Below are 15,620 nucleotides of genomic sequence, written 5' to 3'. Positions count from 1 at the left end.
GTAGTTACTTTTTCATAATGCAGGTGATTAGCATCATATTGAACTAAAGTAGTGACCGACCCCTCCCAAAAAAAAAATAGTTCACTATTTATTTTTCTTTTTTTAAACATAAGTTCACTATTTTTCTTAAGAGGGAAGGGATCATATAATTAAAACAAAAACAAAAAGGAGGTCCCTAAGTTAAAAATAGTGAACTTATGTCTTTAAAAAAAAATATAGTGGACTTTATTTATTTCTTTAAATACTAAACGGGCGCGTCTCTGTGCCGTGGTGTATTGCGCAGCTCAATGCAGACATGTCTCACTTATCTACCTTATGTGAAGAAGGCCAATTCTATAGCTAATGTCTTAGCTTCCTTAGGGCATCCTTTGACTTTGGCCCCATCACAACTTCGTCGTCGTTGTATTCTGCGATCATATTCCTCTAGATCTAATCCCATTACGATTTTCTGTGAGTTCTTTTTCTGTTTTTGTTTTTTCGTAGTTGATTGTTGTTTTTTATTGCACTGGTGGGTGCTTTGGCTTTAGATTTGGACTGATGGTGACGACGACCACCGAAGGTAGAGAAGTCGAAATCTTAATGAAAACAAAGATACCTTGACCATTAGTGGGAATTAGGGATGGCAAAAATCCCCGTCGGGTACCCGCCCCTAACGGGGGAAGATTTCGCTGAAAATCGGGGGCGGCTATGGGGATCCCTAAATTTTTAAAATCCCCGGTTGGAGATGGGCTGGGGATGGTATCGTTATCCCCATCCCCGAACCCGGCCCGATTAGTGATATATATAAATTTTTTAATTAATGAATATAGAATATAGAATATATATTTCAATAAAGCAATAGGAAACAATTCATGATTTTCTTGGTTGACCAAGAAACATATGGAAATTGTTTTTTTTATGTGTTCTCCCCGTTATTAGAACCTCCTTCGATTCCATATTGTCTGATGAAGCTACGTTGTTGGTGCTATAGTTCTACTAGTTTTTTTTGTTTTTTTTATCTTTTATTTTCGTAGGTCTTTAATTTATTTTGTTGTTGTTAATTTTAGTAGTAAAATAAGAATTTTACGACAAAATATTTAGTTTTGATTGTGGAATATATGATTTCTATTAGTTTGTCAAATTGGTTATGTGATTTTAAGTAGTTAAGTTGAATTTTATGGTTTAATTGAATGTAATTGAGTTTTTTTTTTTTTTGGTGACAAAATTGAGTGTAGTATATTTTTAATAAATAAAAACCGGGGATTCGGGGCGAGTTTGGGAGACAACCCCCCGAAGGGAACGGGAACGGGGATTCCCCGAAATTTCTTATCGGGGATTGGGGCGGGGACGAGTGAGGGGATGGGGAGCGGGGACAGGGATGGTATTTCCATACCCGTCCCCGAACCGGCCGGTTGCCATCCTTAGTGGGAATTATATATCGGCATCAGAAGTCAAATGATTGGTAGGCGTATAGCCGCTCGGCTATACTCTGGTTTTAATTTGAAATTAATAGTATAGCCTATTTTTTCCTATTAAAAAAAAAAATTTGGCCGCCTCCTATACTCAGGTCTATACTATTTTTTTAACCAAAAAAAAAAGGGCAGCCTAGGGTTTCCATTTCTTAATTTTTTTTTTAAAGACTTCTTATGACAAATGGTCCCTGAGGTTTACGAAAATATCACATTTTGTCCCTAACGTTTTTTTTGTGACACTAATAGTCCTTAAGGTTACCCTCTGCACATCAAAATGGTCCCTGCCGTTAGCTTCGTTTAAATTTTCTGTTAAATTGTTAACGTGGCATATGTGTGGAGCCCACACATCCAATGGTATAGAGCCACGTGGTTTTAAATATAATATAATTTTTTAAAACTTAAAATTCATTAACATCCAATGGTATAGAGCCACGTGGTTTTATAAATAAATTAAAAGCAACTTAATTTTTTTTAGAGAGAGAGAGAGAGGAGTGGGTCTGGGGGGGAGGGAAAGAGAACACATGGAGAGGGAGAGAGAGAAATATATTAAAAAATGAGTGCTGCTAAATGAACCCTAAAATTAACTGAGTACACCAAATTACAAAAAAATATATTGAATTACTGATTTACCCTAATATAAAATGACCAAAAAGGATATGTGGAATTATGAAACAAATATAATTTTAATAAGTACACCTTATTAACCATATTCAACCCTAATCAAGAGATTACTTGATTCCCATCTTTGTGATCCGCGAGTCAGAATGGCTTGGAGTAGATGAAGCCTTCCTTCTTTCTTCTCAGAACTATTTCTTGGCAACTTGGATTACTTGGTTTCCAACCCTTTGCAATCGTCTGTGCTGTTTCTTTCTTCCTGTTCTTTGTGTTTATGCTCCAACAATCTTTTATCATCCTAATTACCCAATCAACAATAAGAAAAGAAACCGAATCAAAGTCAAAGTCAAAGTTTCTTTATGAATATGAAAATCAATCTGACTTACCTAGACCCTCTCTGAACAACCAAAAGCATGTCTTTTTATTTTTATTTTTGGAGCCATGGATAAATCTCCATGCGTTTGTCTCAGCTTCGTGCATGGGTAATTATGATGGCTTTTTGCTCATTTGGCTTCTTCCAACACAAAAAATGTTATGAGATAATTTGTATTTAATTTCCCATTTGTCCTATTGTGTTTTTAACGAAAGAGGTGGTGATTGCAAGAACTTGTAATTGCAAAAAAAGTGTCAACAATTTTAGTAGAAGCATAAATCCATATGAAAAGTCAAAGATTTATAAACACTATTAAAAAAATCAAGCTGAAAATCAACTATAAAATAATGCTACAAGTATTAGGGTGTATCAGGGGTATTTGTGGTAGTTCTATAGGGTGTACTTAGTTAATTTTACATTTTAATTAAAATATTAGGGTGTACTTAGATCATAGGGTGTACTCAGTTAATTTTAGGGTTCGTTTAGCAGCACTCTAAAAAATATATTAAAAAAAAGATTTAAGTTGCTTTTAATTTTATTTTTTTTAAGGATTTTAAGTTTTTAAAATATATTATATTATATATAAAGCCACGTGGCTCTACACCATTGGATGTGTGGACTCCACACATGTGACACATCATCACTTAAATAGAAAATTTGACGAAAACTAACGGCATGGTCCATTTTGATGTGTGGATGCTAACCTTAAGGACCATTAGTGTCACAAAAAAAAGTTAGGGACGAAAGGTGATAATTTTGCAAATCTCAGGGACCATTTGTGATAAAAAGCCTTTAAAAAATATATATATAGTACAGCCGCACGGCTATACTGGTTTTTTTTTTGGTTGTTGTTGATTTTTTAGGGAAATTTGCATAAATACCACATGAACTTTTAGGCATGTGCGTGATTACCACTTGAACCTTTAATTTTTACTATTAACCACCTAAACTCTATAGAGTGTTGCAATGTATCACCCACGTCTATTTCTGTTAAACTTTCCATTAAGTTTAAGGGCATTTATGTCAATTTTGTTTAACTAAAATATTTTAAATATTTAAAACTAAAAAAATTATTTATAAGAAAAACCTAACCTAATTAACCCATGACTTCTCCCATCCCTTTTCAACACAAATTCTTCCCCTTAGCTCCCTCATCCGCCCTCTCTGCATACACCCTAATTTTTCCAATAAATAGTATAGCCGCTCGGCTGTCCTTAGGGGTTTTTTTAAAACTTTTTTTAATAAATAGTATAGCCGGTCGGCTATATTGGGAGTTTTTTTAAAAACTTTTTTAAAACTCTTTTTTCTAACTTTTTAATAACTTTTTTTATTTCGTAGGCCTCGAGTTAGTAAGGGCTTCTTTTCCCCTCGCAGGATACGGTAGCTGAGATTGCTATGAAATGCACAATCATGTTCAACATGGAACGAGGCCAAGACACGACAGAGGCATGTTTCTTTCACCCCCACTTTCTGTCTTTTAGCCTCCAGATCAAAGAGAATGAGATTCCTTTGTGTCTTGCTGGAGAAATTGCGCAAGATACTTTTACATTCTCAATTATTTTTATAATTCTCTTACAATTTACATTCAATGTTTTCATGAAGCAAGTTTGTCTTCTAATCCCTATAAAATGGCAGGAAATTAACACCTTATAGCTTACCCGTTCTAATCCCCACAAATTGTAAAAATCCTTCATCTCTACTTCATTTCTTAATTCAAGATGTGTTGATTCGATTGAGTTGTTTCATCCAATCCAATCCTAGACACCAAACGTGACCTATCAATATATATATATATATATATATATATATATATATATATATATGTGTGTTTGCATGCTCATGCGCATAATATGGGAACAGAACAAATTTTCAATTGGGGGAGCCACCTAGCTATTCTCTGCATATTGTCGTAAAAGAGGCAACATTATCATCTCTTCAAGGAATTTTCATCTCAAATTCAGGGGTTTACACTGGAAAGGTAATTTACATTTGGAAAACGGTGGCAATTTCAAGGGTTCACATTGTAGTTCACTGGGATGGCAAAGACTCACCCATGTTTGGTGCATTATAATTATAAGGGTATACTGGTGATTTACCCCCTGAACTTGTACCTCTCTTTCAATTAGCCCCCTATCCTTGTTTTTTAGAAAATTAAGGATATGAAATTTTTTTTCTTCTGCCAATTTCCCCCTTGCCGTCTAAATCCTCAACATTTCATCCAATTTGCCGTTAAATATGAGGGCAAATTGGTCATATTTATATTAAAATAAAATAAAACAATTTAAAATTCAAAATAATAATGATAGAAATATATATATTTTTTGAAAGGCCACCTGCCACCCCTCTCTCTCTCTCTATCTCTCTCTCGACTTAACCCCTACAGATCCACCCCTCTCCAGCCCACTCTCTCATTCTTTTCCTCTCTCACTCTCCCACAAATCCTCTAATGAACCTCCATTGTTGCTTCTAACTGAGATGATAGAAAAACTGAGAAAAGCTTGAAAAGCTTATGGAGGAATTCAACTAGGGGTTGTCGTCAACTCCCAGATTTCAACCACCGCCATAAAACTCCTGAAAAACCGAGATCTATGTCCCACCTCCAATATTTCATCCTTCCCCTCCATCTTCTCTCTCAGCTAAGCTCAAGGAACAAAAAACACAACATATATTTGATATCTGATACACAAATCCCAGTTTTTTTTTTTGGCTTTCTGATTGTTTTTGCTGTAAGCAATGAGGGTTTCAACTTCCACAATTCAAAAATATTGAGGCAGAAGAGAAATAGGGTGGAGATAAAGATTTATTTGTTGTCGAGGAAAGAGGGAAAAGAGGAGAGAGAGAGAGAGGGAGGAAGGGTAGGTTTGGTTGTTGTCGAAGGAAGGAGAGAGAAGAAGGAATGGTGGCTGGGTAGTGGGGAAGACAGAGGGGGGTCTGTGGGTGGGGATAGGTTTTTTTTGTTTTTTGTTTTTTGGGTTATCTTTCTCTTTAATTTTTTCTAAAAAATAAATTTATTTTTAATGATTTAACATAAAATTGGATGAAATGTTGATGATTTAGACGGTAAGGGGGAAATTGGCGAAAAATAGAAGTTCATATCCTTTTCTAAAAAAAAGGATAGGGGGTAAATCAAAAATTAGGTACAAGTTCAGGAGGCAAATCACTAGTATACCCTAATTATAAGCATATATTAAGAAGAATTAGGAGAGGGAGGTTAACTTAAGGTAAACATAAATATTATAATTATATATTTATTTATTTGAATATAAACATATATATTTTCGAGTCGGGTTCAGGGACGGGGACGCCAATACCATCCTCGCCCTATACCCATCAGGGATTTTTTAAGTTAGGAGATCCCCGTACCCAATACCCGTTTTGCCCCTAAATCTCCCCCTATTAGGTCGGGGACCCAACGGGGATTTTTTCCATCCCTAGTTGGCAATAGTTTGTTGTTAGGCGATTCACTATTATATCCAATATAGAGGCCCAAATTATTAAAAAACTCAACATGAAATGGACTTTAGAAACACACATAAAACTCATTTACGACATAACAAAGAGATTTCGAACTTTTTATAAATTACAAAACTGACATCGATTTCTTAAAATAAGTTCAACCCCAAAACACTCAATAGAGCATTAAAGTAATTTAATAATCAAAATTAAATTTAATAAGGTCAACTATCAATTTTTGGGCTTGTTTATAAAAATTAAAAAGTGTAGGATTTACCTATATCACTAGTGCTAAGAATGAGTATATAACTAAATGTCTCGTTTTTTTGAATTTGTTTATAAAAATTAAATTGTATAATATTTATCTATAAGAGCATCCACAGTGGGGGGGTGTAAATTCGGGGGTGTAAAGCCACTTTTACATCCTATTTACACCTCCGGGGGGTGTAAATATGTTTTTTGCTCCAGTGGGGGTGTGTAAATTCGGGGGTGTAGCCGTGGGTCCCAGCCGTTTATGTTGACTTTTCTTCATTTTTCTTCTCTTTTCTCGGGTGGGTCCCGCCTGCAAGGGATGTAAAAATGGATGTAAATATACATTTTATTTTACATCCCCATGGTGGTGATGATGTATATTTACATCCATTTACATCTCACCATTGGAGATGATTCCGGTGACTCGGGGTGTATATTTAACATACACCCCCCCACTTTGAATGCTCTAACACTAGTGCTAAGAATGCGTATATATATATATATATATCTCAAAATGGAAAAGTATATGGCAGCGTTTGTATGTATCATTCCCCAGTGGCATTGATGTAAATAGGGTGCAAAATTAATGCTGACATACAAGACTCATTGCGTATGCGAACCGTTTTTTTCAATTTTTTAGACCTGCAGCTTTTTTGTTCTTTGGACCTTGAATCTGGACTGATTTGTCAATGCCCCTAATAATAGACCCCTTTAGGTTATTCAAAAAATTGAAAATTTGGTGTCAGTACTCGAATCTTGGCTTGTCGCAAGGGAGAAATTTTCCTTCTGCTGGGAGTGATTAACTGTGAATTGGCCCATGCATGTCCTTCCAAGGTGAACCCAAGATGAGACTCGGAGGACACGCATTTCCTGTCAGCACCTAGCTATTCTCTGCATATTGACGTAAAAGAGGCAACATCATCATCTCTTAAAGGAATTTTCATCTCAAATTTAGGGGTTCACACTGGAAAGGTAATTTACTTCTGACAAACGGTGGAAATTTGAGGGGTTCACACTGTAGTTCACTAGGAGGAAAGTACGTTTGGCAAAGACTCACCCATGTTTGGTGCATTAGAAAGTCTCCCTTCGTGAATCAATTGTTTTAGTAGAATTATTGTACAGGAGTTGGTAACGATTATAAATACACAATTAATGCTTGTATCTTGAGATATCAGACAAGCACATGTAATACAACAAAATAAACAATCAAGAGTCTTGATTCAAGACCAACGAAGAAATGGAAACCTCATACAAAGTTCAAATGAAATGGAAGTATCTGAAATGCTACAATATTACAACCCATTGAATGGATATAATAATGCATAAAATGCCATTCAAGTTAATGATCCAACATGTATCGAGAAAGGCAATGACATATTGAAAGTTCATATATGGCTCTATGCGCAGGAATATAATTAATGAACCTAGTTAATATTCCTAATATGAACTGTAATTGAAGCTGTTATAGCTGGGCACTTGTTAACTTTTAGAGTTCTTATGGACAACTTAATAAGCTTTCCATGTGCAAGAAAATGCAGCAAGGCATGATAAAATTTCATCATTTATGCAACCTTCTAGGGAAAGCTATGACAATACACAAATGAAGAAATTTATGTCCCATCGATGTATTGGTCATTTACTTATATCTTATTTGTTTTGTTCTTCAAGTTTCGCTTTATGTCCCCCATCTATGTATTGATTTGTTCATAAATAAATTACCCTCTTTTCATCGAGGTTATAATAAAAAGATTTAAAAGATAACACAAAATCAGTTAATGGCAACAAAGATCAGTTTAGTGAATGAATAAAAGTTAGGATTTTTATCAGTTAATGGCAACAAAGATTTTAATTTTTTTAGTAACTCGGATGGCAAAAGATGATTTAGGCTTTTTATCATAAAATGTCTCTGATATTTACTAAATTATTAGATTGCGTCCTTAAAGTTTTTTTATATCACTCGTAGTCCATAACTATCATATTAACCCCTACATGACTTCCATCAAAAATCACTTCCATACATCAAAAATCCTAGACCACTTCCATGAAAAGCCATTAAAAAAAAAAAAAAAAAAAAAAGGGGCCAATAGTCACTCTTTTGTCACTAACTAATTGGTATGGGTGACAATTGAATGCTTTTGTTTACTCATCACTATTATTTGTGACTACTCTCAAATTCAGGGGTTCACACTGGAAAGGTAATTTACTTCTTCTGACAAACGGTGGAAATTTCAGGGGTTCACACTGTAGTTCACTAGGAGGAAAGTAAGTTTCGCAAAGACTCACCCACGTGTTTTAGTAGAATTATTGTACAGGAGTTGGTAACGATTATAAATACACAATTAATGCTTGTATCTTCGTGAGAAAGTCTCCCTTCGTGAAGACGGGAGAACGTCTCCCTTCTATTAGTAGAATAATTGTAGAATTATTGTACAGGAGTTGAGGCTATAAATACAGAATTAATGCTTGTATCTTGAGATATCAGACAAGCATATATACTTCACCAGTTTTGGTTGTGCCTTTATCTTTGTCTGAATACTTGTGTTTCTTCGTCTTGATCATGACTCTAACTAACATGGTTGGAGTAAGGTGCTGCTTCAAACTCCTCTATGCAATTGTGGTGGTGATTTTACTGCACATGAACAATCCTTGCACTGGATGCCGCGAGAGGGAAAGGCAAGCACTCCTTGCACTTAAACAAGGTTTCGTGGCTGACGACGGCGATCCCCTCGATTCCTGGGGAAGAGAAGCCCAAAACAAAGATTGCTGCGAATGGGATGGAGTCCACTGCAGCAAACAAACTGGCCATGTTGTTAAGCTTGATCTTGGATTCCAAGTTTTGCAAGGTAAGATTAGTCCTAAACTCATTGAGTTGCAGCATTTGGAATATTTGGACCTTCATTACAGTAATTTCAATGGGAGCCAAATTCCAGATTTCATTGGATCTCTGAGCAATTTAAGACACCTCGATCTCTCTTATGCAAATTTTGGAGGTTTAATTCCATATCAACTTGGAAACCTTAGAAACTTGCATTATCTCGATCTTGGGTACCAAGATTCTCTTTTTGGCTCTACTTATTCTATTTATGCAAAAAATCTCTATTGGCTTTCTAATCTTTCTCGTCTAAAATACTTGGACCTAAGTTTCGTTAATCTCAGTGATGTTGTTGGTTGGCTGCAAGTAGTTAATATGCTTCCTAAACTAACAAACTTGACATTATGGGGCTGTAGTCTTCCTCCTCCAGTTATATCCTCTGTTTCTCTCTTGAATTCTTCTAAATCTCTTGTTCATGTCGATCTCTACAAAAACAATCTTAACTCATCAATCTTCCAATGGTTGCCCAACCTTGTTTATCTTGATCTCTCGGAAACTAAATTGAGTGGAAGAATACCTGAAAGTATTGGACAGATGTCCAATCTGGAGACTATCTATTTGAGTATGAATTCTTTTGAAGGAGTAATTTCAGAAACTAATTTCTCGAAACTCTCCAAATTAAGGATTTTGGATTTATCCTCTAACTCACTAGTTTTAAAATTCAGTTTTGATTGGGTTCCTCCCTTTCAATTGCATGAGATAAGATTGGGGTCTTGTAAGATGGGGCCGTATTTCCCGAAATGGCTTCGAACTCAGAAAAGTTATCACTGGCTGGATATTTCTGATGCTGGCATTTCTGATACCATTCCAACTTGGTTTTGGGATTTGCGAAATAAATTGGTGTATAAGGATTTGTCTTGCAATCAAATTAGAGGAAATTTGAGATCAGAGTTAGCATCTATTTATTTAAATGCAAGTTGGAACCAATTGGAGGGTCCAATCCCTTCAATCCTATCAAACGTATACACTCTAGATCTGTCCAATAATAAATTTTCAGGGTCAGCTTCATTTTTGTGTACAAGTACAACCGAGGAGAGTAATTTAACCTATCTTGATCTCTCAAGCAACCATCTATCCGGAGATCTTCCAGATTGCTGGAACCATTTTCACAAATTAGTCTTTCTTGATTGGAGCAACAACTCTTTATCTGGGAAAATTCCTGCCACGATGGGATACTTGTTTAGTATCGAGACACTAAACCTAAATAATAACAGATTTGTGGGAGAGTTGCCTTCACAATTGAAGAGTTGCACGGAGTTGACACTTCTTGATGTTGGGGAAAATAAATTATCAGGATTAATACCTGAATGGCTAGGGGAAAATCTGCTAAATTTGACTGTCATTATCCTTCGATCTAATCAGTTTTATAGGAGCATCCCGCCACAGTTATGCCATCTTACACAACTTCAAATTTTGGATTTGTCGATAAACAACATCTCTGGAATTATACCCAAATGTCTCAACACTTGGACTACTTTGGCTCAAAATGGACATTCAAGTCCAAGTATCGAACATTCCAATAATTTTTGGTTGGGAGAATCACTCTATGATTCTCCTTATGATGATGAAGCATCTTTAACATGGAAAGGAGTAAGGTCAAAATACAAAAGTATTCTGGGACTTGTAAAGAGTATTGATCTCTCATGCAATAAGTTGAGTGGGGAGATTCCTACTGAAATCACGTATCTTGTTGGTTTGGTTTCTTTAAACTTGTCGAGAAACCAATTAACAGGTCAAATACCTTCAAGGATTGGAATTTTGCAGGAGTTAGAATCTCTTGATTTATCAAGAAACCAGATAAATGGCAGAATTCCAACAAGTCTTTCTCGGATATATCGTATTGGTTACTTGGACTTGTCACAAAACTACTTGTCTGGAAAAATTCCAATAGGCACTCAGCTCCAAACCTTTAACTCTGCTTATGGTGGAAATCCTCAACTTTGTGGAGAACCACTCCCAAGGATATGCTCTGAGGAGGAAAAAGGTCCAGGACAACCTGTGTTGGTGAATGAAGATGAAAAAGATGGGCTCATAACACAAGGATTTTACATCAGCATGGAGCTTGGGGTTGCTGTTGGATTTTGGGGAGTTTGTGGCACTCTTTTGCTCAACAGGTCATGCAGATACATGTACTTCAATTTCTTGACCTTTCTGAATGATTGGCTGTACGTGAAGGCAGAAATCATCAGGCAAAGGATCATTAATAAATAAATGGTAATTACTTCTATCTTTCTTACATACTAGTTATGAAATTAAATTATGCAAGTTAGTTGTTCTTAACCCCGAATATACATGCAGATATTACTGAACATAAGAAATGAAAACTAAAAACTAAAATTGAAATGATTATCAAATGGGCCCTTAGTTTATGTGATTTATCTTTTTCAATTTTATGGGTTGTTTAACCTTTGTCTTTAAGGCAGGCACCTTTGAGACGACATGCTTCCCTTCAGTTGAAGATGGATGCGATGAAGGACTCCTATTTGTACTAGTTTTCAAGCATTTGAGTGATGATAAGGGTCTCACTGAAATAAAGGAACTATTTTAGTAGATTAGTTGTGCTGTTATTTGTAAGAACTTAACGGGAACTTCTCCCATGAACTATTTGGTATGATGTTCTTGTGTACCTCATGGTGTATGTTTTTTTCTTTCGCAATGTAGGAAATGTAGACAAAATTGCCTTTTACTGTATTGCTGTTATGAATAAAACAAGGGAATTTGAGTTAACAGATGTCATTATGTTTCGTCTGTGTAAGAAAGAAAATACTTGTCTTAAAACAGAAGAATAGAGAAATTGATGATACATTGGGCCCGCTCGAGTTTGCTGTATTCTACATTGGGCGTTAAAGTATCTCAGTCTCATAAACACAAGGAAATAGCAATAGAAATGAAGAAGGAAAAAACAGAGCAAAAACAGGGGAGAGGATATTGCTCGCAGCACTAGCGTTTCTATTTATACAAAAAGACATGTACATTAATTTGAACAACTTGTGCACTAATTCATCAAAAGTCATGAAATGTACAAAAAGAAAAAGAAATTACGCTTCTTTGGAATCAAGGTTTCAATGATAGAGCCAATTGCAAGAGAGCACCTATTAAGTAGGAAGTCAATTTTTATGGATTGGCTATGAGATGTGCTTTATGACAGATAAAAATTGCAGAACAACGTTCAACATGGAACGAGGCCAAGACACGACAGAGGTATGTTTCTTTCACCCCCACTTTGTGTCTTTTAGCCCCCAGATCAAAGAGAATGAGATTCCTTGGTGTCTTTCTGGAGAAATTGCTCAATGATTGTAGATGTCTTTCGTTTCTTAAGAATGCTATTCACAACAAAGAGAAAAGATTGAAGTCTTGAGTTTTATCCCTTTCTTTCCCTCTAGTCTCCAGTTGAAGGAGTTTGAGTTGAACCAACCCGAGGCCTATGAAACAAAGATTGGCGATCAAGTTTTTCGAAGACCTGGAGATCCTCCTTTGGAGGAAGTTGTTGAGAAGCTCCAGAATGAGAAAAAGAGAGTGGAGAATGACAGTCCAGCAGAGAGCAATAGGCATTTGAAAGAGGAACTGTAGCTATACTTGTAAGTTGTAAGTTTTCTGACATACAATATAATGACCATTTTTGTAACTCCATAGCAACCTCCACTCCGAATATTCATGTATTACTATTCAAGTTGATTATAGGCTGCTGATAAAGCTGACTGATATGCGAAATGACAATTGTAGACATGATTATTTATCGAGATTCTGTTCTTATCTATTTATTTTAATGGAACCAGTGCATAGAAACTGCTCAAGAGTAGGTAGGCCATCTACTTACCATTTTCGCATCTGTGTGAGATATCCCAGTTAGTCACCTGCAACTTCAATAATACTCAGCTTCTTTGTTTGAAAGGAGACAAATTCTGTTCAACAGATTACAACAGAGGAAGTACATAAAATTTCTGACTGTAAGATTCTAAGTCTCCGACAACGAAGTTTGTCGTTTGCAGTTTAAATGAATTAATACATTCACAGCTGGATAGGGAATAAGAAGAATAGTAGTACGAAAAAGAAGCTACTTCAACTTCTTACTGAAGTCAGAAAGCTCAAGGATCCGAATCCTGGGAATTGTAGCTGCCTCCTCCCTCTCCTTCTGTGTATTGTACCCCCAATCCCCTGATCCAATTCATCCCAAATTAGCAACCGCAGCGAATGAGTACCACAATGAAGCATATACAGCAATATAATAGACAAGTTAAAGAGTCTGTGTTTGATAAGGGTAAAGGGAGAATTTTACCTAGATACAAATTCCAACCATCCAATTCAGGTTCTTTGATCACATTCTTTAGGGTTGCCAGTCGATCTTCAACAAAGCTGATCAATGTTGAGCATATATTATCGAAAATTCTGAGCAGTTAGTATCTTATAAAAAAATTCAAATACGAAGCAGAAAAGTATATTACTGCAGTTTCAGCCCCTGATGTTCTGGTTTCTTTTGAAGCTGCTTCAATACTTCTACCTTGGGACTGGAAGAGGAATTCAATACATAAGGGTAAAGTTCCACATTAGGGAAAACCAACCGCAGGTATAAGTACCAAAACAATCAAACACAGATTGAAATCAAGTTAATTTCCAGTAACCCACTTCCAAGACCAAATATTCTTTCAGGCGGTATTGTAACTCCTGCAAGTTCTCGCAGTAAAGCATCAGCAAATCGGCTCTGCAATAGGTGAAAGAAGAACAGGAAATAAGAAAGTGAGAGAATGACAAAGGGCAAAAGTTTACATTTACAGAAACCACAACATTTTCAGTCTTTAATTGGATTGTGTCAGAAAGAGAAAACAAAGATAATCTCACCTGTTTTGTGGTGACAATGTATATGGTTGAGCTTGCAAATTTTAGAGCATCAGGAACACCTGGATATAATCTGCAAGCAAATTATCTCCTACTTAGATATGCATTGACCCCTCCCAGTCCCAACAAGTTTGAGAAGAGACTAGAATTATGTTAAGGGGTTTTTTTCCAATCACAAAACGTCCTTGACGTTCATGTTAACCCCGCATAAAGGATTAATAGTTTCGTGAACCACATGGACGTTTCGAGATAAAAACCCTTATGTTAAACAAGAATAAATTAAATCTGAAATCAAACAACCTTAAAATGATATTGTCTTTTGTATATGAATAAATGGGTCCTTTGCAAGAAAAGTCTGAATTGGATACCTATTTGCACCAATCCAAGTTGTTAGGTCCTCATCCATCCACTCATCCCTGACCTTTCCAAAAAGATTAATAAGAGCATCCCTCTCCTCACCCCACTCTTCCATAATCACAGGCTTCAGCTCTGACCACTTCTCCAATATCCCCTCCACTGTAATCCCTTCCGCGACCGATGACTTTCGTATAGAAGGTATTCTCGCCTCCAGCAGCAACCTCACAAGCAGCAGATTCTCATATCCAGTTTCCACCACAGGCCTCACCTGCCACACCATAATTCATTATTCCTTCTTCATTCAAACACGGGTTAACGTCCGACAGTCTAGAAACGATACATTATATACATAAAATTTGTGTAATTATTATATGGAGGACTTACTATGTGCATCTGCTCAACAACCCAATCCTCCAAAGTTGAATCCACACCGTTGAATAAACTTGGCCATCTCACTTTAGCAGCCTACACATAACCACCATTCAAACAAATTAAACAATCAATCAAGCAAATATTTTCAAGCTTGTAAAAATGCGCAAACACAAAACACAACCTTCACAGCAGAGAGGGAGCTCTCTCCACAGCTATCACACAAAACTCCATCAAAATCCAAAGCGTATAAATCCCCCATTTCCTCTCTCTCTCTCTCTCTCTCTCTCTCTCTACTCTTGACTCTCTGGTCTGAGTGGTCTGCAGTTTGTTTTATTTTCTCGACGGAGGTCTTTAAGAGCATCTCCAGCGCAGGAGAAGAACCGGGCAAAAGGCCCCCCTTGCAAGCCCAAGCAGCTCCAGCGCTGCAGCCTGCAGCCTGGTTTGGCGTGGGTCCCACCAGCCCGGGCAAGCCCAAGGGCAGGTTTTGCCTGGGCTTCAAACCGAGTTTTGTGACGTCATGCTGACGTCACGCTGATGTCAGCGACCAAAAAAATATTTTAAAAAATTCAAAAAATATCCAAAAAATTTTCAATTTTTTTTTTTAAAATACCAAAAAATTATAGATGCTTTCCCTATAAATACATAACAATTTTATTTACTTTCTAAATTGTTTATATTTTGTTGCATAATATTTTTTTCCTTTCTTGCCTTAGACTTGCCCTAGACTTAGCCCTTGTGGGTGGAACCACAAATGCAAAGGCTGACACTATTCACGTGAATAGTGGCAGCCCTTGCTTGCCATTGCCTTAGACTTAGCCCTTGTGGGTGGAGATGCTCTAAGTAGTGGGTGATTATTCTCCGCATCTTTTGGATGGGCTTTTACTGGGCTGGGTGGAGGCCCAATCTTAACAGACGACATGCCGTATGTGCAGACTATCACTATCTTATCTTTTTTTTAGGGCTGGACACGGTGCGGGTTGGGTCGGTTATGGGCCCAAACCGTACGCCGAAATGGGGCATGTCGATAGGCCCAAATGTAAAC

General features: G+C 36.6%; 2 protein-coding genes across 7 annotated transcripts; one reads left to right on the top strand and one right to left on the bottom strand.

The window, feature by feature from the left end:
• Positions 1-8,516: 8,516 nt before the first annotated feature.
• LOC110773123 (receptor-like protein EIX2) lies at positions 8,517-11,642 on the top strand. 2 transcript variants are annotated; one of them, XM_021977632.2, is made up of 2 exons: positions 8,517-11,230; positions 11,440-11,642. In XM_021977632.2, the coding sequence occupies exon 1, from the start codon at positions 8,702-8,704 to the stop codon at positions 11,225-11,227; it is 2,526 nt and encodes an 841-aa protein (XP_021833324.1). In that variant the 5' UTR covers positions 8,517-8,701; the 3' UTR covers positions 11,228-11,230; positions 11,440-11,642. The 2 variants fall into 2 exon arrangements, with proteins under 2 accessions (XP_021833324.1, XP_021833325.1); XM_021977633.2 differs by having other exon boundaries at positions 11,436-11,642.
• LOC110773124 (ribosomal RNA small subunit methyltransferase G) lies at positions 10,035-14,930 on the bottom strand. Of its 5 annotated transcripts, none has more exons than XM_021977634.2 (10): positions 14,760-14,930; positions 14,591-14,671; positions 14,218-14,474; positions 13,853-13,922; positions 13,636-13,715; positions 13,459-13,521; positions 13,293-13,369; positions 13,088-13,171; positions 12,834-12,918; positions 10,035-11,179 (listed from the first exon to the last, which is right to left on the bottom strand). In XM_021977634.2, the coding sequence occupies exons 1-9, from the start codon at positions 14,835-14,837 to the stop codon at positions 12,863-12,865; spliced, it is 846 nt and encodes a 281-aa protein (XP_021833326.2). In that variant the 5' UTR covers positions 14,838-14,930; the 3' UTR covers positions 10,035-11,179; positions 12,834-12,862. The 5 variants fall into 5 exon arrangements, with proteins under 5 accessions (XP_021833326.2, XP_088105747.1, XP_088105749.1 ...); XM_088249621.1 differs by lacking the exon at positions 10,035-11,179 and adding an exon at positions 12,037-12,714; XM_088249623.1 differs by lacking the exon at positions 10,035-11,179 and adding an exon at positions 12,037-12,476.
• Positions 14,931-15,620: the final 690 nt, after the last annotated feature.

The sequence above is a fragment of the Prunus avium genome, chromosome 2 (assembly GCF_965620075.1).
Source record: "Prunus avium chromosome 2, drPruAviu1.hap1.1, whole genome shotgun sequence".
Lineage (NCBI taxonomy): Eukaryota > Viridiplantae > Streptophyta > Magnoliopsida > Rosales > Rosaceae > Prunus > Prunus avium.
Note: the sequence above shows the minus strand (reverse complement) of the source record. Positions and strands in the feature narration are given on the sequence as shown.

Excerpts from the sequence above, each read along its gene's own strand:
- LOC110773124 (XM_021977634.2), bottom strand. The coding sequence starts at position 14,837 with ATGGGGGATTTATACGCTTTGGATTTTGATGGAGTTTTGTGTGATAGC. Across the intron at positions 13,923-14,217 it reads ACTTGGATTGGTGCAAATAG|ATTATATCCAGGTGTTCCTG; the intron begins GTATCCAATTCA and ends ATTTGCTTGCAG. Across the intron at positions 13,172-13,292 it reads TGGTTGGAATTTGTATCTAG|GGGATTGGGGGTACAATACA; the intron begins GTAAAATTCTCC and ends GAATTGGATCAG.
- LOC110773123 (XM_021977632.2), top strand. The coding sequence starts at position 8,702 with ATGACTCTAACTAACATGGTTGGAGTAAGGTGCTGCTTCAAACTCCTC.